This window comes from Carassius gibelio, chromosome A17 (assembly GCF_023724105.1).
Source record: "Carassius gibelio isolate Cgi1373 ecotype wild population from Czech Republic chromosome A17, carGib1.2-hapl.c, whole genome shotgun sequence".
Taxonomy (NCBI): domain Eukaryota; kingdom Metazoa; phylum Chordata; class Actinopteri; order Cypriniformes; family Cyprinidae; genus Carassius; species Carassius gibelio.
Genome location: NC_068387.1, coordinates 7101291 through 7125512, shown reverse-complemented (window position 1 = coordinate 7125512; position 24222 = coordinate 7101291). Strand labels below are relative to the sequence as shown.

At 37.6% G+C, this 24222-nt stretch overlaps 1 protein-coding gene across 1 annotated transcript in view; it reads left to right on the top strand.

Moving 5' to 3' along the window:
- Positions 1-83: 83 nt before the first annotated feature.
- The window catches only part of LOC127933196 (ALK tyrosine kinase receptor-like), a 52621-nt gene continuing 28482 nt past the window's right edge, over positions 84-24222 (top strand). The window contains exons 1-5 of the mRNA XM_052529996.1: positions 84-603; positions 1697-1791; positions 15842-15955; positions 21626-21791; positions 24022-24169. Of these exons, the coding sequence (XP_052385956.1) occupies positions 551-603; positions 1697-1791; positions 15842-15955; positions 21626-21791; positions 24022-24169 (576 nt within the window). The 5' untranslated portion in view covers positions 84-550. The remainder of the gene's footprint in view (positions 604-1696; positions 1792-15841; positions 15956-21625; positions 21792-24021; positions 24170-24222) is intronic.

The following is a 24222-nucleotide window of genomic DNA, read 5'->3' as shown; positions in this document are numbered from 1 at the left end:
CTTCTGCAAACCATGCACCTGAACTGATCTCTTAAAGGCCTAAGTCCTGCTTGACTGCACTGCGCATCTGGATATGTGCCTGTTTTAATAATTTGATGAATTACTGCAAAAATGCTTTTAGTAGCAAATGTATACAAATGTTAATTGTTCCACTCAAAAAGTGCCTGGAAAAGCTCTTGGCAAAAATGTTTGTGAATAAGGCACTTTTTGTAATAAACCAAATTTCCTTTGCATATTATAACTGCTGGTTTTCGGCCAGGTTTTGGCTTTTATGTGCAATATGCAACAAACAATCAGTAAAAGGGCTGTCCATTTCAAGCTGAGAATAGATTGTGTGTAATCACTCAGGAAATGACTGCCAACTTTGAGACTGGAAAAGAATAGTTGACTGCACATGCATCAATGTTTATATCTATTCTTGTGATCTCTTCTATAGGTCAAGTTCTGGGTGTGTGGATCTTCAAATGGAGTGCTATCACTCTGGATTATAGAGAACAGCACAGGTCCTGAGGGTCAGAGGAGTCTCTGGAACTCAACAAGCGAAGCTAATATGGGAAAAGGGTGGAAACTCATTGCCCTACCACTCTTCGGTTTGGTGGATCTGTAAGTCTAGTCACAACCATCAAATTTATGCTGAACATGGTCTGAATATGGACTTTATATTTAACAAAAGCATAATCAGGTAAACAATTGCAGGAAAGTTTCCACTTAAGAATGAATGCAAATTCAAGTTTCAGATGCATGCACAAGAAATTTTCACTCACCATTGTGCAAAATAGTCATTTACATTTGGTTTCACACAAACCCACATATTTAATCTGAAACCTTAATGAATCCCACTGGTTCTACATTCCTGTCTATGGTCCCGGCACTGCACTGCACATCCCATGCTCACCTTATCACTCTATCCAAAAAAAATAAATAAATAAATAAATGAGGAGGCTCACCATTCATCCACACTTTCACTTCAATTAGCAACTGTTCTAGACTTGAAAAGAGTAAGGAGGGCAGAGGGAAAAGGCTTTTACATCTCTACATGTTTGATTGGAATCTCATATAACCCTCCCAAAACCCCCACAATTCCCCAAGCTCCAACCTACACTCTTGTTATCCGGAGCCATGCTAATTCCAATCCACAGAGGGCGATTAAAATTGCATTCCTGGCCTCCTTCCTTTTCTTGTGTGAGTCCATTTTTTTTTTTTTAACACTTCACAGTTTAGCTGAATGTGCTTTGACCCAAAGAGCAAATTCTGACCCATTTATTTTTATGAGAAATATTAGTTCATTAGAGAGCAGGCGGTCTTAAATACCATGGATTTAATCAAAATAATGTAGCATTAGGAATTTGATGGGTTCAACTGTAGTTATAGAAAAATGAATAAATAAAGTTGTATTATTTAATCATGTAGTGTACATCAGTTCTACATAAATCAATGACAAAAAATAATATGTTCACATGGATTAGTATTTATTTATTACTCACTTGCTTACTTACTGTGTATATTGTACTGTTTGCATGTAGGTACCCATTGATTACAATTTGCTTATAATCTTTTTTTTTGTTGGACAGACAAAAAAATGTTGTGGTTTGAAAAAACAAACGTGTGTGTGTGTGTAAATGCGTGTGAAAAAAAAAAAAAAATCTCACTCTCTTTATTTTCTCTCTTTTTTTTTTTCTCTCTGTTACACGCTCAGGTTCTACCTGAAGTTCATTGCTGATATTTCCTCTAGTGCAGGAGTTGCATTTGCTGTGGATAACTTCACTCTGAGCATGGAATGTTTCCTTGAAAGTAAGTATTGCAGCTTTTCTTTATTCATTAACTGCCATTTTCTATCCTGAGATGTGAGAAGTAACCATTTTAATAAGAAATAATTCATGTAAGCGTTAACCACCCACTTACTGTTTTTCTTTGTTGTTGTTTTTTTAGTGGCTGTTAGTTTTGTTCAGACTACATGTAAAGCCACATGCATATGAAAATTAATTGGAATTGGTAAATTGTGAAAATGAATTGGCTTGCAAAGTTTATGGTTTTTATATAGCAATCAGCTCTCAGTACAGATTCTGACGTTAAATCAATTGCCAGGTCAGTGATGACACAAGAATGACAAGACCTTTAAGCCAGAGCTAATTGGACTTTGATAAGAAAAGCTACCTCTTGAGTGTGCACGAAACCGTGAGGCGTCTTTAGGGGCTCTTTAGAGGGATTTGAAGGAGATCAGCACAGGATATTGCAACAGCTGGGAAAAGAACAGGAATGGGAATCATCAATGCAAACCTCTAGGATTAAACAGGATAAGATCATTTATTTGTGAGCCTTATGGTGTCTCCCTTTTTCATTCTTTGAAAGAATCAATGGATTTGCTTCAGCGTTTGGCAGATCGAATCAACTTGGCACTGACTCATACATTTGCCCTTGTAGACCCTGGCAACAGTGCGAGGAAAAAGCGGTTTACTTCCTAGAAGGAGTGTATAGGGCTTTACAGTTGTTTGTTGTGTTGTTTAAAACATATCAATTTACAATTCCAGTTTGTTTTAGCTTTCAATAATGTATTATTGCATTAAGGAGCAGTAATAAACAGCTTAACCTAAACATACATTAATAATAAATAATATGTGCAGGGAATATTCTCTCTTGATGAATGGGACTTTGATCCTCACAGTGTGATGACTTTAAAGCATCATTAGACACAATGAGATAGATACCTTCATAAGATCTGAGAGCTTCACAAAGCGTCCTAATCTCTCTCCGTTGGCATGAGAGAGTGCCACTGATGTTGAATGACTCACTTGCTCCATTAAATATTTGCCCATCAATTTGTATCTGACACCATTTTCTGCCACACATCGATTCGACACAGCAGCACTGCGGATGCCATGTATTCCATCCTCTCTGCTATTTCCCTTTCCGATGACACTTCGGAATGTGTAGAGTTATACATTATGCCCTCATTCCCTGCCTAAATGAAATATTATAATTATACATTATCATACTAGGGTTGGCGGTCTAAACATCCAGCATTGTTTCCAAGGGTAAGCATTGCGTATTGTTGACATGACTGATTTGTTTAAAATGGAATTGTTTAAAATTTGGAGCAAGCTGCATAATATGGGGACAAGGCCCATGGGATAGAAAAACCACACTAATTTGTATTTTTTTTTCTTTGTATTTGTATTTTTTTATTTTCCTTCTCCTTCAGTTCCAGGAGAATTTTAATCTATGTGTTATAAACTATACTCAGATTTCCAAAGATACCAAAATGAGGAATAAAAGAGATTTCCATAAGGTTACCATAAGGTTGTATTTGTTAGCTTTAGTTAATGCAATTGCTATTATCAAGTAACAAATTATAATACTATCACAAAATTCATTACCCTTGGTTCATGTCAAAAAAATGTTGTTGTAAAATTAACAACAATAGTCAAATCTAGTCAAGACACTTTTATTTATAAGTATACATATTGTGCAAAAGCACTGTATTAAATAGGACAATTGTGTGCATCAATAATACATTTCTTTGTCTATAGGGTAATGAGGAGGGTGTGTTTTACCTCAGGAATAGCAATCGAGCCAGAGTAGGAGAGGGGAAAGCTTTGAGGCCTCAGGGACACCTTGTGGTGCCCCAACGAAATACAAAAAGTGTAGCCTACATGGCGCGCCACTTGATAGTGTGTGATGAATGACTTGGGCAATATGCCCAAAATCTTATATCACCGGTTATTATTTCAATTGGTGGGTTGTTTCAGCTGGGATGTGTGATCTTTGATCACGTGGATTTGCTGAAGCTCGCAAAAGCGTGCAATCGCTTTCTTATACGCTTATACATTTTTTTTTTTTTTTTTTTTCACAACAGTTTTATTTATATTACACTATTTACACATTTATGAGCAGGTAACACAAACCCTTCCCATAAAACTACCATTTGTCAATAAGACACAATATATAACAGGCAGATACAACTACCGTGATGATTTATATATTTAAAAAAATGCTAGGGGTTGGGCTGCTCCAATGAGAGTATACATTAATATATATATTTTTTTTATTTTTAATACAAAATGTATGAAAACCATTAAATTAAGACAAACAACCTCAAACAATGGAGGACCCTGTGCTTCAAAGCATCAAAAAGCGATGCCAAGGTGTCCTGACCAAGTGTCAATATATGATGAGTTGGAGTGCGGCCGTGTTGGTTCATTGCGTATTTTCAAATGCCAAGGCCTATGTTTAATCCAAATTTGAACCTTTCTAGTGTTATTTGTAAATGTTTTGTCCAGGGGTTCTCAAACCTCTCCATGAAGTACCCCCAGTACAGCATGTTTTGTATGTCTCCCTATATTTGACACACCCACTCCCTATATTTAACAGTATACTTGCAGTCTCCACTAATGAGCAGATGAGTTGGATCAGGTGTGATAGATGAGGTAGACATACAAGATGTGCAGGGCAGGGGGTACTCCTGGACAGGTTTGAGAACCACTGGTTTAGTGCAGGGGTAGGCAAGCTAAGTCCTAGTGAGCCACAGTCCTGTGAATTCAACTTCAACCCTAGTCTTAGCCTCAGACGTCATGCCCACGGACCGTTGAGTAAGCATCTGATGTGTATAGGACACAAAAGTGGAAACACTTCAGAAGTGTCAAAGTCGTCATCGGATTGGCTGAACATTCTCTTAACATGGCTCTTTAACATTCCGCCTGGAAACAATGATAACGTGGCACAAAACCAAGCGCTTTGAGTGCCAAGAAAAGCGCTATATAAATGTAATGAATTGAATAAAAAAATAAAAACCCCTCACAAAAGAAAGCTGTCATGTTTACCACTGTGATGGTGAGTGCTTATCAGGATCAGCTAAACACTGGATTTTCAAAAGTATGTGAAATATTTAAAGTGTGCGGCATAGAATCTTTAAAATTTGTCAGAGAATTTTACACACCTTTACTGTTGACATTTCCACACCTTGAAACGTGACTATGAATGAAACAAACTATGGCTGTTTGACATGTCAGTCAAATGGCCTTATTTGCCATTTCATTGGCCCCTTTCAGTCTGAAGGTCTGGCTATTTGAGACTACTTCAACCCTGATCAAACACACCTGAAAAACCACACGAAGCCAGAGCTTTCCCTATCCAATCTTTTTTTTTTTTCTTGTTTCAAGAAATATCTGTGTCCAGACGAAACCGACAGATTAGCGATGTAGTATACATGCCAGGCCAGCATGTGACACTGTAATTCTGCCACAGAGATAGACTAAAAACAGAGAAGAAGACTTTGACTATTCGCATAAACCTTGCACTTGATATACAACCGAACATGGAAAAATATTTATTAATCTGTGTTAATGTCAGTTAATAAAAAGACAGTCATTCAGTGTTTGTTCATGTTTTTGTTGCTATTACATGACATAGCGGCGAGACATGGGCTGACAATGTCATAGTTTCAGAAATATACGGATTCCCTGTCCACATGAAAACACAAAGGCGGTGTTTATCCACTCTGGGAACCAGTTGAAAAAAGTATTGGTTTAACTCTCCCAAAACGCCGGATCCGTGTGGACAAAACGCCTATACCACACACTATGTAAGTGTATACAGCGAAACGCCTCTCTGTGTCTAGACTACAGGCAGTTGAGGTTTTATAGAATAGCCAGGGTAGTCGTTATGTTCATATATTGCTTATGACCAGTGGTGTCAAAACTCAGCTCTGCAGAGGTTAGTTCTAACCCTGCTCCAACACAAAAACCATGTTTTCAATTAAGCCTGAAGAACATGAAGGTTAGAGCTATACTCTTCTGGGCTGTGGCCCTCCAGGAATTGAGTTTGACAACCCTGCTTATGACGAAAATGTATAAGCCTAGCCCAGGGTTTCTCAAACCTCTCCATGAAGTACACCCAAATTGCTCGTTTTGTATGTCTCCCTATATCTGACACACCCACTTCAGGTCTTGCAGTCTCCACTAATGAGTTGATGAGCCTAATCAGGTGTGATAATTGAGGGAGACTTACAAAATATTCAGGGCAGGACAGGTTTGATAACCACTAGCTTATTTGTTATGAAGTTGATTTCCAATGCTGCCTAGTATGAGGGGCCGTACAAGCCATAATTCATTCTATCTTTTTTGGTATCCAAGAAGCAAGAAGAGTCTGATGGAATCTTTCCAGACTTCCTTAACTTTGAGGGTGATAAACATATGTTATGTTTAACTTCAAGTTGTCGCATTACCTTAGAGAAGTTTCGGGACATAAAATTTGAATCCTGGAAAAAGGAGTGGTAACTGCAGCAATAGGCTGTAAAGGAGCAACTGGAACTTTTTGATTTGGCTTTCCCATCATTTGACAAGTATGGCAGGACTGTATATAGTTAATCACATCTCGCTTACATCTAGGCCAATAAAACTTCCTTAGAACTCGATCATAGGTCTTTCGTATCCCCATATGACCAGCTATGCCCTGATGTGAAAGCTGTAAGAGGTCTTGACAAAACTTAACGGGAACCACGATTTGGATCCCAGGATAGAGTGAAAAATCAGAGCTCATAGGTTGCTGCCTATAAAGCAATCCATCCTGGAGAAAATAGAAGGGAGATGAAGTCTTGTCTGCTACTTCATGAGCTAAAGAGAACAATTTTTGGAGAGTATCTCCACCTGCTGTGCTTTGATAAGATCATCTCGAGTTACACTATAAAGCGGAGATAAAGAACAGACGCTAACATGTTCATCACAGATAAATGGACTTTCTGACATAAGATCAGACTTATCTGTCTTATGATCATCAACAGCATGTGACTCATGAACCGGTATCATATCCTCCACATCCGTACATGCAATACTAGGTTCTGGCTGAGAGAAATTTTCAGAAGCAAGAAATGTATTACAAAGATATTTTCAGTTTCATCTGGCACGCCTTTCTCAGCCATCGCCCGAGTTATTGCACATGCAGGATATAAATCGAGACAATCAGAAGATCCACCTAATTTCTCAACAGCAGAGACTCCTATAGGTGGAACACCACCGTCTGACTTTTCCCAGGCATTTCCCCCAGCTAAATAATTGCCCAGTTTGAAAGTTACACCAGGGACAGGAATCATAGCATGAACTCCAACTACCACATCACCTGACACGAGTTTGGAATTAAGATGAATGCAGTGTAGAGGAACTTCGGTAAAGCCCATCTCAAGTCCTCTCACCAGCACCTTTGTTCCCGTAGCAGTACGTTCAGACAAGGGCAAAAGTCCTTCCATCAGAAAGGATTGCCCCGCCCCAGTATCTCGAAGGATGTGTACAGGCACGGTCTCATCAGAATTAGGCAAAGCCACAGTCCCTTCAGTGAGAAATGGTGCAAAATCAGCATTATTTTTAAAACTCTCCATCTCAGTAACATCCACCCGTTCAATCTGCTGGTTAAATCGAGCAGGAATATGCTTCACATTTGATGTAGAAATTAAACCAACATGTTTAACCCTTTTCTCTTTCTTTTTAAGAGCAATACAATCAGAAATGTTATGTCCTGGCTTTTTACAATAAAAGCAAACCAGCTCACCTTTCGTACGTGTGACTGAGATATTATCAGCAAAGTTTGACACAGCCTTCTGGCGTGCAACCATGTTTTTATTTTTAACAGTAACACTCAACTTAGATCTGCTCAGATCATTTAAGTGACTAACAGAAAGCTGATGAGTAAGAACAAATTCATCTGCCATGAGAGCATCTTCTGACATTTTACTCACTTTATGCTCATTAAGATACATAGCAACAGCATTTGGAACACAGCTTTTGAACTCCTCTAAAATAATTAGCTCTCTAAGCTCGTCCTTGGTGGTTATTTTTACTGAGGTACACCAACGGTAAAACAAGTTCTCTTTCTCTTTAGCAAACTCAAGATATGTGCACTTCTCAGCCTTAAAATGACTTCTAAATTTCTGGCAGTATGCTTCAGGTTCCAGCTCATAAGCATGCAAAATAGCAGACTTAATTTCATAATCACCACTTTGCTCCATAGTCAACGCTGAATAAACTTCCTGTGCCCTCCCTATTAAAACACATTGCAGCAATAAGGTCCAAAACTCTTTTGGCCATCTCAGACTCTGCAACACGTTCAAAATGTTGGAAATACTTCTCTACATCTCAAAAAATGGCAGCACTAGTCTAATGTTTTTATAAACATCAAAAACAGGTGCAGCCAACCTAGATTCAACAGATGACACATGAAGTGGAGTTCCAACTGTTTGGGCATTCAGCTCTAACTCAAGTCCTCCCTTTCAGATTGTAACTCCAATTTGCGTAACTCCAGTGTCTGTTGCAACTCTAAATTACGCTGCAACTCTATTTTTTTATCTCAAAATTATTTTCTAACTGTTTTTCTTTCAGCGCACAAGCATCGCGTTCAGCACAACGTTTTTTCTGTATCAACACATAACTGTTTCTCTTGCAACAACAGGTCACTAAACTTCACATTTTGATCGGCAGCGTAAGAAGGAGAGGTTAAAGACTCTTCAGAATGAATAGCTTGAGCTCTCACCTTAAAAAACACACTGCTCAGAAAGTGCGTTTCTCACAGTTCTCATCAGCGTTTCTTTAAGCTTCTTTAAGCTTCATTACTCGTTACCTCTGCTCCAAAACGCTCTGCAATCTGCAACAGCTCTTCCTTCGTACATCTCTCCAGTAAGATTTCAGAAGGAAGTTTGAAGAAATCCTCGATTACAGACGACATTTCTGCTTTAGGATATGCAGCATAGAAACACAACAGCAAAATAGCAATACAAAAACACGTGAGATGCCGCTAAACTAGAGCAGTAATAATACAAATCCCATCAGCCACTTCGCCCGGGATTGTCACACATACACGCTCCAGGTGCAAACCCTGCTTAGATATGAGATAAATAACTTACCACAAGTCATTCCTCAAATTATCTTCATACTTCAGCAGGCATCACAAGCACAGATACAGAAAACAACAAAGTGTCACCCTTAATGAAAATGAGAGACTCCAGTTCCTAACTCTAAACGAAACTAACTAAACCTATCTAATCTTCAAAGGTGTACTGGACTCGGGGCGGCATTTAAACGCTGAACTCAAGAACAATTGGCTTTTAAACCAAAAGTCTGAAGCGTACCCCCGACAGAGATTTAAAACCTCCGCCCAGAATAACCTTCAAAAATAAGAAAGGCAAAATAACAAACAAAAACAAAAAACACAGTGTCTCGATGGAAGGATTGCAAACCCAGCTGAGAACACTCTAAATACCTGAAGTCTACTCATTTACAAAAGGTGAACACACAGAAAACCTTATGCATTTACTCACACATGCAGCAATCCTGGACGAGCCCCCAATTTCATGTTACGACCTGCTCGTTTTAAATCGCAACATGAAAGAGGGATCATGCAAAACGTTCCATCAACAATTTGTTTATTGATTTAAACATATGCCACAAATAATAATAACAGAAGTCTAGGGATAAGATAAAACAAAGAAACATACAAACAACTATAACAAAATTAACGCTACATGTGTAAGGAAAAACATACAAAATAGACACTCCGAAGGAGTACTTCCCCAGAGAGTGCCTCCTCCAAATAACGCACAGCACTCTTATATACTCTAACTAATTATCAATTAACAATGAGAAAACCAATCAGGAACTCCCATGGTCAGCACCAATGGAATCAGGGGGAGGAGACTCGGGGTCGTCACAGTGACCCTGAGTGGTTTGTTCACTATAAAAAAAAATCTGAGAATTTTCATTTTACATTTTTCTCTACATTTAGGTAAGTGGTTGTTGTTTATATTCTGAATTATGAGTTGATATTTGCTCACAGATTATATTTTGGCTCTTTTGGAAGTGTACAGATTGGTAAGTAGCTTTTTTGTGATATTAGCACAACCCTAAGGTGCTTTGTCAATATAAAGTATGCTACAGAAACCAGTATTAGTGGTATGCCAGCAGTAGATCGTGAAATGGCAGCATTAACACCTCTAGGTCCAGACCGGGTGACTGATGACCCCTGGAGTCCCAAGAAAGAATGTGAGAAGAATGATAATTTGGTGAGTCAGACTTCTAATGCGGCCACACATGCAGCCTGTTCTGGTAATGCTCTAGCAATAATTATGGCTGCTCTGAGAAAAATTATAAGTCAGGAGGATTGGGTAGTTTTAGGTTTAGTGGATGCAGCCCTTGCTACACATGCACAGCTTACTAGGGACATCGGTGCCTCTATGTCATCTGCAATACATTCTGGTAGGCAGATCTGATTGGTACAAACCCCCCTTTCTGACACTAACAGAAAATAACTGACTCACATGCCAGTTACTCCAGGTCAAGTGTTTCACCCGGATTCTCAAGCAATGTTTGATAAAGCAGAACAAGCGCGTGGTACAAGAGAGTCAATGCAGTGCACATTTGGTCGCTCTAGAATAACTAGACAGTCATATCAAGGCTGTCAGCTTCCACAGACTCCCCACTTTAATCGACCTCAACCATGGGATATTGGTAGAAGACAGAATAGTTGTTTTCTGAGATTTGATGACACTCAAAGTGCCAGGCGGGAACCATGGTGCAGACAGGTGGCCCAGTCCCATTCTTCAGTTAGGGATGCACTGCAGAGAAAGCAGAATCCCAGGGGCCCAGGCCCCCAAGGAGGGACTGCATAGCAATACCAAAAGGGTGGCCGGAATGTGCCAACTGTGCTTCCAGTGAGAATTGGTCTGATTTGCAACCATAAAACTTAGTTCAAGGAAATGTGTTTAAGGTTTATATATATATATATATATATATATATATATATATATATATATATATATATATATATATATATATATATAATTAAAACCAAATACAACGAAAGGATTTTAAGAAATCTTGGCCAATTGAAAAGTATGAACGTGAAAAGCATGAGCATGTACCACACTTAATACTTAGTTGGGGCTCCTTTTGCCTGAATTACTGCAGCAATGCGGTGTGTCATGGAGTTGATCAGTCTGTGGCACTGCTCAGGTGTTGTGAGAGCCCAGGTTGCTCTGATAGTGGCCTTCAGCTCTTCTGCATTGTTGGGTCTGGCATATCACATCTTCCTCTTCACAATACCCCATACATTTTCTATGGGGTTAAGGTCAGGCGAGTTTGCTGGTCAATTAAGAACAGGGATACCATTGTCCTTAAACCAGGTACTGGTAGCTTTGGCACTGTGTGCAGGTACCAAGTCCTGTTGGAAAATGAAATCTGTCTTCGTAAAGTTGGTCAGAAGCAGGAAGCATGAAGTGCTCTTAAACTTCCTGGTATATGGCTGTGTTGACCTTGGACCTCAGAAAACTTAGTCGACCAACACCAGTAGAAGACATGGCACCCCAAACCATCATTGACCTTGGAAACTTTACACTGGACCTCAAGGAAATTGGAGTGTGTGCCTCTCCTCTCTTCTTCCAGACTCTGGGACCCTGATTTCCAAAGGAAATGCTAAATTTACATTCATTAGAGAACATAACTTTGGACACCTCAGCAGCAGTCCAGTACTTTTTGTCTTTAGATGCTTCTGACGCAGTCTGTTGTTCAAGAGTGGCTTGACACAAGGAATGCAACAGCCGAAACCCATGTCTTGCACACATCTGAGTGTAGTGGTTCTTGAAGCACTGACTCCAGCTGCAGTCCACTCTTTGTGAATCTTCCCCACATTTTTGAATGGGTTTTGTTTCACAATCCTCTCCAGGGTGCGGTTATCCCTATTGCTTGTACACTTTTTTTTCACATCTTTTCAGTCCCTTCGCCTCTCTATTAATGTGCTTGGACACAGAGCTCTGTGAGCAGCCAGCCTCTTTTGCAATGACCTTTTGTGTCTTGCCCTCCTTGTGCAAGATGTCAATGATCATCTTTTGGACAACAGTCAAGTCAGTAGTCTTCCCCATGATTGTGTAGCCTACATAACTAGACTGAGAGGCCATTTAAAGGCCTTTACAGTTGTTTTTAGTTAATTATCTGATTAGAGTGTGGCACCAGGTGTCTTCAATTTTTTTTTTTTTTTTAGTGTGGCTAAGTTTTCAAGTTTACAGATGTATCTGCAATTTCCATATATTCTTGCCTATTATTATGTCAAGAGAATTTTACAAGTTTGCACATGTTTGATTTATCGTTCTCCCTGCAGCTCTCCAATAAGTACTGCTATCTAGACTACAAATCACACATATAAAAGTTCTCATCTGACATCCAACTTAAGAGAAACTGACAGTGGGCAGGAAATAGCTCTGACTTCCAGCTTCATCTGAATTCATTCAGACCTTCGGGGTATATATGAGATTATAATACTAACACAAAATGGAGCTGTGCCCTATCACAGCCTTAACACATTGAGCCTTGGTTCTGATGTTAGGAACACAAGTTTGTGTCTGACTTTCATAATTTCCTAATGGAACCCCAATTATTTCATTTCAGTTCTTCACTCTTTCTATCAATAAAAGTGGCAATACAGCCCACACACTATTTCAAATGGGCTTTATACTATATCAACCTGTGTGTGTAGCACTGATGAATAAAATAAAGTGATGGAAGCAAATACAGACATTTTTAGACAATTTCGGAAAAAAAATAAAATACTTTTTTATATTTAATTTTTCTTTTTTTTTTCTTTCTCTCCAGAGTAAGGACTTTCTAGGTCATTCTAGGATTTGGATTATCGTAGTCCTGCCATGCAAGTATCGCAACTGGCCAGGCGGATATGGAGACATATTGAAGTATTTCAAGAGTGATGAGGCCGTTTTCTGATTGGCCTGGCAGATAAAAAAAAAAAAAAAAAACACTTCTGAGTGACAGCTCTCCCTGGAGCAAAGGATTACATTTCTTCCATAGTTCTACAAATCTTGTCTTTGACCACCAACCAAAGTTGTCTACTGCAGTGTGTCCTGCTGCAGTCAAACCACTCATTGACTCATGGACAACCACACATAAAATATATGAATTGTCAAAGACATTGCCTAGTGGTTACTACACATTAATGTTATAGGTAATCCATTACACGTAGCATATTAAGTCATTTTTTAAAAAGTTTAATTTAGAATGTCACTTTTTAAATTTATACTCTATGCTTCAGTTGAAATCAGGTAAGCGGCATGCATTATTCTATTTATCTCATTTATGCATTAACAAATCCAACCGAAAAACCTTGCCCTTCCCTAAGACAGTCACATCACATATATCACCATGTCTAGACTGCAAATGAGCAGTGCAAAACAATTTCAAAAAATAATTGCGTTGGGATCAACAAAAATCAATGAACTACACTACAAGTGGTTCAATTTCTATGTAGGATGACTGTCTGCTAGGTACAGCAGTATTATCTGGATAGTTTATTTCATAAAAAGTAACAATTGAGTGTATAGTACAGATTGGTATTTTAGAAATATGATCTTTTTTTCTCACCATGATTTTTGGTCCTCCCTTTCAATAAATATAGATAAAAATGGCAGTACATACATCCGTTCAACTGCTCATTAGCACAAATATCTAATCAGCCAATCAAATGGCAGCAACTCAGTGGTTTAGGCTTGTACACATGCTCTAGATGATCTGATGAAGCATCAGAAGAAAGGTGGAAGAAAGGTGATTTAAATTACTTTGAATGTGGCATGGTTTTTGGTGCTGGTTGGGTTGGTCTGAGTATTTCACAAATTGCTGATCTATGGGATTTTCACAAGTAGTTTACAGAGAATGGTCTGAAAAAGAAAATATCCAGTGAGCAGCAGTTATGTGGGTGAAATGCCTTGTTGATTCCAGAGGTCAGAGGATAATGGTCAGGCTGGTTCGAGCTGATAGAAAGGCAACAGTAACTCAAATAACCACTTGTTACAATCCAGTGGTTGTAACAGATGGGCTACAGCAGAAGACTACCACTCTGGGTGCCACTTTTGTCAGCTAAAAACAGGAAACTGAGGCTACAATTCACACAGGATAAGCAAAAGCTGTTGGATCTGCTGGTGGTGTTGTAATGGTCTGGGGAGTATTTTTTGGAACATTTTGGGGCACTTTATTATTTAAATGCCACAGACTACCTGAGTATTGTTGCTGACCATGTCAATCCCTTTATGACCACTGTATACTCATCTTATAATGGCTACTTCCCGCAGTATAATGGGCCATGGCACAAAGTTCAGATCATCTCAGACTGGTTTCTTGAACATGATGTCAATGAGCACACCATACTGGCCTTCAGAGACACAGATCTCGAAGCGATGTGGTGGAATAGATGTTCATAAATCTACAAAATCTGCATGATGCTGTCAGGTCAATATGGACCCAGTACTACCAAGGTGTACCTAAATAATCAATTTTTGTATCTTTTTAAGACAACTCCTTAAGTAACTACTGAATTATTTAATTTAGTCTGTTAATTGTGAAAGATAAAAACATTTTTCTCCATTTCTTTTTTGTTTTTTGTTTTTGATTTTTGCATGAGACACAAGGCAGGGTGTCTCAGAGATATGATTTCAACAGATCAAATTCCTTCTTGGTTCCTAAAATGGGACGACAGAAAATAAATCTTCGACAGGGTGCATCATGGGAAGGCTCTTGCAACAGGGAGTCCAGATTGTGATGAATGATGCCAACTCCAGTCAGAGAGGTGCGGGAGTTTTGTGGGTGTAGATGAGTATTTTTAAAGCAATGATTAAAGGATGGAGATCATGAGAGGAAGCATTTTTCACAGTATTGTCTGAGCAGGTACATTTGGGGGAACAGGATGATTTGTCTTCACAGTGAGCTGACAATTGGAACAATGCAGAAGCTCATGCGGCTTGTCATAGTAATTAAGAAATATGAACTAAACTCTCGACTCCACTGGTGGTGGTTGTCTACTTTTGTGGAGATGTGGTAGTCAGTGTTGTATGTCGTACAAGTATAATATGCTTCGTAATTAATCTAAAACTGTCTAGAAACTCTTTGAAGACAAACGGTTAAATATTTGTTTCTGTCAGATCTGTTTTTTCTGTTTTATCCTCCTGAGATTTTGAAGAATTCTTCGAAAATCACCCTGACCCATAACAGTAAGCAATAATTTTCAATAATGCAATAAACTCAGGTATTCTGCTTATACCACGGTCAACACATATAAATGTTTTTCATGTTTTCTGAACCGTGGACCATCTCTTAAAGCGGTGCAAAACTGAAATTTGATTTGCCAATGCTATGCAGTTAACAATCCCGGACTACTTCATAGCTAAACAATCAACACATCTGCAGCCCAGAATCAAGAACTGGGAAATGCAGTTGGTATAAAATTATAATACATGTTTTGACCCAAATGCTCTTTATTCTGCATGTTTAAGCACCAAGAGTGCCTGTCCATTAAACCACATGATAAGAGGTGATGGAAATGTCAAATCCAGTCAAACAGTGAAAAAAGCAGAAAAATCCTCATGAAATGCAAAGACATCAGGCTTATATGTTCAGTTTTGCCAATTGCCAATTGCCACTGTGGTGTGCATTTTTAGGAAATTACTTTATTGTGATATTGTGACACTGAATTTTCCCTGTTAAGTGTCAAGAAATCTAGGTCAAGTGTTCACCCATTTGAGACTCCTACATAATCAGCAAGCAAAAGTATTAGCATATCATAAACATTTGAAAGATATGCAAACAGTTGAGCGATTTTTCAGTGCATGTCTCATTTATTTAAACAATTCTTAAGACAAAGATATGGATACCATTACCAGCTTTAGATCTAAAATTACTTTTTTATTGAGTCAAAATACAGCTATTGTCTATAGGCTTATAACTGTGCTTTAACAATCCTTGCAACATTTTCTCTAGCTGCAGGAGTATTGTTGGACCACAACAATGTAATGTGTCCTTTCTCTCAATTTCAGCCAATGGAGAATTTCCTCCGGTGGCTCCCACAAACCCCACGCAAGTGCTGTTCTCACCAAGCAATAAGGACATCAAGACCACCACAGTACTGGAGCCTGGAGCGTCTACAGAATGTGAGTTTTGGCTAGTTTCATGTCTGTTTGAGCTGTTTGTCTTTTTTTGAGTCGTTTCTAACTTTTAACTAGCTTGTTCTGACTGAAATTTGCCCCAAGTTCGAGTCTGGTGCAGTCCACAGCTATTCTTGCTGTTGTACTGAAACGAGACATTAGACGAGCACCAAAACAAACACATTTTTTTTGTCATTGCTCAATGTTTTAAACTACTCTCATACACCTACCCAAATCAGTAAGTTTAGAAGAAGCTGTCTGATTGACATGCAATAACAGCAATAAAGAGAGAGAGAGAGAGAGAGAGAGAGAGAGAGAGAGAGAGATAGAGAAATCAGATAAATTACACTGTGGAGAAATTAACCAAAAATGTAATATCAAGACTAAAGTGTGCACCAATTACATACTGCATGTTAACGTGATTAAAAAGCAAAACAAAACAAAATTATTTTCTGATGTTCATGTAAATAAATTATAATAATTTGTTTTCTAAATTAATTGCAATAGAAAATCAACATACAACATATATAATAACCTAGGTGTCAACCTATTGTTCTTGGGATCATGCTAATTGAAACACATGCCAATCAGTTTCTCAAATGATGCGAAATGCATATTTTGACAACACAAATGCCATGATCCAAACAACACCAAATTCCAGAAATGGTAGAATCATGCTTTATAAAAACTCTGGAATCTTTGTTTTCACAGCAAGTTATGAGTTATGCACTGCAGACATCAGAGCACCTAATTCAAGGTCCAGACCACGTAATTCCTTCTGAGCATACTGAAATTGTTGAAATGCTTGAGTAAACCAAATATGTTGGACTTCTAATGGATACAGAAGATGAATGCTTATGAACAGAGGCTCAGATACTGTCTCTCTCTCTCTCTGTCATGGAAGTGCACTGGAGTGAAAAGAAAGTGTGCCATCTACTGGGCTATTGCCACACCATTTTCTTGAAATCAAACAGTGTTGAAAGGCTGGTTGTAGCTTCTAAGGGTGCTTTTGGTGCATATCTGAGTCAGTATGACTTCAGAGTTCAGGTGGTTTAGTCAGTGGAAATGTGTCTTTCGAAACTTGGGTGCAAACGATGGAATAATAATAAGTCTGCTTGAAATCACCTCTGGAACACAAGTCATGTCATAATCTGTAATAGTGGAAGTGAAGTGCTACTGATGATAAATTATTTGCATCTTTTCACGGCCTTGATCACATTTATTATAGTATAATGAATTGTGCATGGCTGATCGTCTCTAATTGCTTTCAAAAACAGCTCGCATTCTTCTAGACTCTTAAATGTGTTTGTGGCAGACAAATGTAGGTGCCTTTCTGTACTCAAACCAAATGTGAAAGTTGGAATGTCACATTAATGCTTTCAAATGATCAGAATTGCTCATAAAGGCTGTATTGTAAAACATCGCTTCACATTAGCCTGATTGTCTATTGAAAATGCACAGATCATTTATAAGATCAGCTGTCTAGCACATGACCTTTGAAAATGTCCTACCAAATGCCACCAGCGCTGGGAAGACTGATCTGCTTGCTCATGTAATATACAGGTGTTCCTCTTGTGTTCGTGCTCATTGGAGCATGGCCATTTATCAATATGATGTGCTTGAGTGTTTGTGAAATGACTCCCATGCCGTTTCAGCCTTAATAAATCTGAACGTGCAGCTAATCTGCTATTCATCAAGACTCATTAGAAAGCTTCATTCACACAGGCTGTTCTCTGGTGTAGCTCAGCTGACACTAAAGGAGGAAGATTCAGTGCTGAATTTTCTATTAAACTGACTTTTCATTTTGACATTTTCCTGTCAACACCTCATTTTTATTTTTATTTTTTTTCATCTTTGTAGCTCTGTAAAGTGTTACATGTGGTGGAGAGGGGGCGTATGTAAGGTCCTTTCAGCTTAGGGTAATAATAAAGCTTCATTTCTTTTTACCATTTTGCTTTGATTTTTCATATTTAAAAAAAAAAAAAGATGTGCTTGAAATGTGCTTGCATTGAGGTCCGTTTAATTACTTTTTTCAGTAGTGTTGGTTTTTGAATAGAGTGATTCTCCAGTCTATTCATTTATTTTTATTTTTAATAAATTACTTCTTTTAGTTATGAAAGATGCATTAAACTCATCAAAAGTGACCGTACAGAAGTGTACACTTAAAAAAAAAAAAAAAAAAAAAAAATATATATATATATATATATATATATATATATATATATATATATATATATATATATATATATATATATATATATATATATATATATATATATATATATATATATATATATATAATATTTGTTAATGTTAACATTGTATAATGTTTTCTTTTTAAACAGTAAAGTAACAATAATAATAATAATTATTATCATCATCATCATCATCATCATCATCATCATCATTTTACCAATCCCAAATTATATAGACAGACCAATTTACTGATCATTTGCAAACAAGATTATTGCATTGATAGGTTAATGGCATAACTCACATTTAATAATATTTTTCATGAAATATGAAAACACAACTTTGTGTCAGACATCAGACATTCCTTGAATGGACTATGTACTGTACTGTACAGATGTCATTACTTGTTATGAACAATCTTTGTTAATTATGAATACAGTTTCATCAACATTTTGATCAACAAACTGAATGCTGTCTGTGAAGTGTTTGGGATTTTTGAGTCTCATTTGCAGTTATGAGTTTGTGGTTATGATAATACACATTGTGCAACAGTTGAAAAATGTCAACAGATGGTAAATTTGCAGTGCTGTTATTCTGTGGTCAATTGATCAATGAAAAAAATAAATAAAAATAAAGTCAACATGAATAAGAACGTACAAAGGGGGCATTGTTGTGTACAATTAAAATACAGAACCAGTGGGGAGTCATGCATGCATTTAAACTGGCATTATTTTACAGCAGTTATAACTCATCCAATCACATAATCCTTATATACATAATATTAATTCAGTCACATACAGTGTTGCATATGTAACTGTTTTTACACTAAGGTTAGGCTTATGATACATTAATACAAGTTATAAATAATAAGGATAATTTACTGGATTGGGCATTACCACATAGTTATTTATTCTATACACAACACTATATATATTGGCTTTCCAGCGATAAGATGTATATAATAATATATCTTGGTCTTACCACCTATGTCTAGTTTTAACCTGTCATTTCTGATCTGTTCAAAACCACCACTGCTCAATGCAGTTAATAATTAAACACAAACACTTTCCTCCAAACACACTCTAGTTCTGTTCCCGCCAGCTGTTTTCTATAAACTCAAAGGGAAATCAAGCAGCACATCAATCTTCCCTTGATTCGGTCATGGATAATTGATACAGCTTTGAAAATGTTTTGATGTGTTTAATACACAAATTGTCTGTCATGTCTCTGCTTTTCCTCTTGCCATCTCTATTTTTACCTTGTATGTTCTTGCCCTCTCACTGTCTGTCCTCGAGTGGCGATTTCTCCCTTTGCCACCAGGGCATCTCATTTTGGTTGAAGATTTGAATGGGTAATTTGCCTTACGCTGATTCAAATGTGTAGTGTTGTGGAGAGAGGGAGCATGTTCTTCTGTCAGATCCACTCCCTCGGCTTGTGTCTCCTTGATTACTACCTCTGACTTTGTCTGCGTGATTGCTTCTTCTGATGAGGAAAAAAGAGAAGGGCCGCTAACCTCAGCTACCGATGACTCAGCCATTTTCACCAGTCAGACCTGCAAGAATTCAAATAAAAGGAAATTGTATAAGACCATAAATGGAGATATTTGTCTGGTGCAAACCTCTCTTACAACTCAAACTTTCCTTTATCTCCAGATCTAATTACAGATCTCTGTAGGTTCCTGGCAAGGAAATACACTTTTATTCTGTTGTTTTGTTTGCAGACTTGACTAGAACAACACCACTGCATGGGAAGAGGTCTATTTTGCCAGGGTATATGTATATTGGTATATTTCTAATTTTAAAAATTGGATACGGTGGCCATTTGATTGGATCCAACCTCCAATATACCCTTGTGAAAGAAGTGAAAAAGAAGTTAATTGAATTGCATTTAAATTTTAGAAGTATATGTAAAAAAAATATATATATATATATATATATATATATATATATATATATATATATATTGAAGATTATATAATTTTTATGAAATAAAAAGTCTGACCTTACTTAAAGACAGTGCACTTTCATGATGTTTTCTGTACTTGAATACAAAATGCACTTTAAGTTTTACTTCAAAGTACATTTCAAATAACTGTTTTCATTGTTTAAATAATTGACTTTTTCATAAATAAAATACTACACTTATTCTGACGTGCTGACCAACATACTGAAGCACATGCTAAATATTTGATTGTAATTTTGTTATTTGATATTACATTTAGGGTCAGATATACTAACAGCTTGCACCAGCAGAGTATTTACTAAAGACACACAGTGAAAAAAAAAAAAAAAAAAAAAGAAAAATTGTGGACTATTATTTATGTGGCTGACTTTATTGCATATGCATTTGTAGGAGTTTCCCTCTTAGACCTGCAATTTTAGAGAGGAAAGTATTAAAATGAATGATGCGAGTTTTGAGGAAATCTGTTTCCTGATATCTGCACTATTGACACCCCTAAAATGCATGTCTTAACCCATTTTGCACCTGCATTGTTAGTAGATTACCAGTTCCTGATTATACTCATCTCTGCTTTTTTGAGATTGTTGGTCATTATATAAGCTGGTTGTGTCAGTGTTTTTTTAATTTGAGTTTTGTCAGTGAATCAATAAAATAAATTTCAGCCAACAGTTTTAATTGCACTTAATTTTAATTGTCTCCTAAGGGTGTTAACATGCAACAAATTGGCAAAATGCACATCAAGTTAGTACTCGAAGGCATAGTTCACCCAAAAATAAAAATTCTGCCATGATTGTCTCACACTGAGAAAACTTTTGAAACCTCATTCTTTTAATTGAATTATTTTTTATGAATTTCTGTAATGAGTACTCTTTACAAAAGTATACAAATTGTAGTTCTTTTTAACTAGGGTATGCAGCAAATGTCCACTTTTGTAGAAAACGACAAACAAAGAAAATAAATAGCGCATGAAGATAGCGTGGATCAGCCTTCAGTCTTTGTTGTAGCTTCTTTGGTGATAAAAATGTCAGAAATAAAATGAAATGTGGTGTAATATTCCTGTAATATACTTTAATCATTAGAATCTGTTGGATGTGAGCCTAGTCTATCTTGTCAGTATTAGTGAAGTCAACTCAATCAGAACCTAATTCCTCTCTTTAATAAGTTCATTTGACATTTAGCAATGAATGTACGCTTCATGTGGTGCTATCTTCAGGTATGTGAAAAAAATTCTACAGGTATTCAGCTAAGAAGAGAAAAATCATAAATTACCTATGGCTTAGTGACTGTCCAGTCTGCCAAACACATGATATAGCTCTTCCATTTTTTTTTTTTTTATTAGTATTGTTATTTTTCTAATCAACCTAAAAGAGTACCGACTTGTTTTGTCCAAGTTTTGCATCAGATAAGTAGTGGAGATTCCTCTCTCTCTCACTCTCTCTCTTACTGTCTGAATAAGACAAATTGTTAATTCACAAAGCTAATAATACATTTGCTGTGTGTGTGGGAATGTGTGTGTTTTTTCAGCTGTCAGGTGGATATTCCACACATGCGGAGCAACAGGACAGGACGGTCCAACGCCGACTCAGTGCAGTAACTTTTACCGCAACACCAATGTCAGTGTCACTGTAGGCACTAAGGGATCATTCAAGGGCATCCAGATGTGGCGGGTCCCAGAGACAAGGAAATACAGGTGCACACACACACACATAATGTCCTGACCAACACAAGTCAAAATATCCTGTTGTTGAGCGTCTGTTGAGTTTAGTAGTTACTTTTTTCGACCATGAAATGGGAAAACATTTTTCTTTGTCACAGTTGCTGCCTGTTATCAAGCGTGTCAAGTCATTCAGGTAAATTGTTGTCTGTGGAGCAAGAGGAATGAGAAAACCCATTTCATCAGCAGCATTGCTTCAGTAGAACCCAGACTGACGATGACATTCACTAAGCAAAAGTTTGTAAAGAAAACAGATTTTTTTTTATCCTCGGCTCTGTTCAAAGTTAGCTGCCTGCCGTTTTAATACATGCTTCTGATGCAAATGCTGTTTCAGAATGCAATATTATGCTGTCTGCTGAAATGTGTCAGTTGGCCAAATACTGAGATGGCATTGTAAGGAAGTAGCCTTGTTGGGTTGGGGGCATAAAACTACAGCCCAAACAATCCATCCAAGATGGCTGATGGAGTAGTGAGAAACACTGACTGCATATATAGTAAAATACCATCACAGATACTTTGATCTACCATGTTTTGTATAACATATGTCACTTTTTTTATTATATGAAGTGCATTTAAAGGGGGGGTGAAATGCTATTTCATGCATACTGAGTTTTTTACACTGTTAAAGAGTTGGATTCCAACGCTAAACATGGACAAAGTTTCAAAAATTAAGTTGTACGTTTGAAGGAGTATTTTTGTTCCAAAAATACTCCTTCCGGTTTGTCACAAGTTTCGGAAAGTTTTTTTTCGAGTATGGGTCTGTGTGACGTTAGATGGAGCGTAATTTCCTTATACGGGTCCTAGGGCACTTCTGCCGGAAGAGCGTGCGCTCCCGTAGAGCAGAGCACTGAGAGCACAGACATTCACTGATCAGAGCGAGAGTGTCGCGAAATGTCACAAAAGAAGTGTTTTATTGGTTGCCAGGGCAAGGCAACCCTGCACAGATTACCAAAAGAGAAACAGCATTAAGGGACCAGTGGATGGAGTTTATTTTTACAGAGCATCAACGGAGTTGTGCAAGTGTTTTTGTTTGTTCCCTGCATTTCGAAGATGCTTGTTTTACAAACAAGGCCCAGTTTGACGACGGATTTGCGTATCGTTTATTTCTTAAGGATGATGCAATCCCAACGAAAAAGGGTCACGATCGTGTGTTGGAACCGTAGGCGGTGAGTAAAACTGCTTCAAATATCTCTGCCTCCTTGTTAGTGCGTCCGCCTCCCATCGGAGACCCGGGTTCGAGCCCCGCTCGGAGCGAGTCGTTACTGCTGCTGCTCTCGTTCAGTTTCAGCCTCGGGATCTGATTCTGGATCATAAATAAACGGCTGAATCTGACTGTTTGCCATGGTTTGTTTTGGTTGGTTTCGTCCTCACGGTAAAGTCACAGCTTCCAAACGCTTTCAACGTAAAAGCCTACTCGCGCTCGTGATTCTTTAGCTCCGCCCACACGTCACGCCTCCAGCAGGTCGTGTTTTTCCAGGAAAAATCGATACAGACTATCTTTCTCTTATGAATATAATAAAACTAAAGACTTTTTGGAGTTGTGAAGGATGCAGTACTACTCTATAGGTACTCAAGATTAACAGGATATTGAGTGAAAACGAGCATTTCACCCTCCCTTTAACATCAATCACATGCAAATAAATAAATAAATAAATAAATAAATAAAAAATAAAAATAACCCACATTAGATTTTTTGCAGAATGTGAGAAGTACATGAGGCAAGGTATATTTGTGTAGCGCATACTTAAACTTGATTTTTTTTATACTTACCATTTATAATAAACATTGTTTGGAATTAAAGCCTCTCCATCTCTCTCTCTCACACATATATATAAATTTGCAGTTCAAATTTTTGATTTATAGTCTAGTGTAACTTGTTTTCTGGAAAGTATGGCAATTAAAGAAGAATGTTTCTCACAATATAAATGTATAATGCCATTTTAAAGAAAACAACTAAAACAAAAAACGTTGTCTTAAACCTGCTCATATCAAAATCCACTGGGACTTGGCCTTCTCAATTTGGATGGTGATTTTGTATGCAGTACACTGCAAGGGTAGCTTCCAATGTTTAGGAACAAGCTTTCATGTCATCCATAGTTCTCTGATAGTGTAGCCACTAAAAGTCAATGATAGTAATTAGAAATTTGTTGGTTTCATCCCTGTAAAAAGTGAGTGAAGGACTGCTTCATATTTGTCTTGGATTAAGGATCACGGCGTACGGAGCAGCTGGTGGACGCAGTGTGCAGGCTGTCCACAAGTCACATGGGGTGTACATGACCGGAGACTTCCTGCTACAGAAGGATGAGCTGCTGTATATTCTAGTTGGACAGAAGGGAGAGGACGCTTGCCCTAATGTGAGTGATCCTTTCTACCAATACATCCTTGTGCTCTCATTTAAAAAAAATTT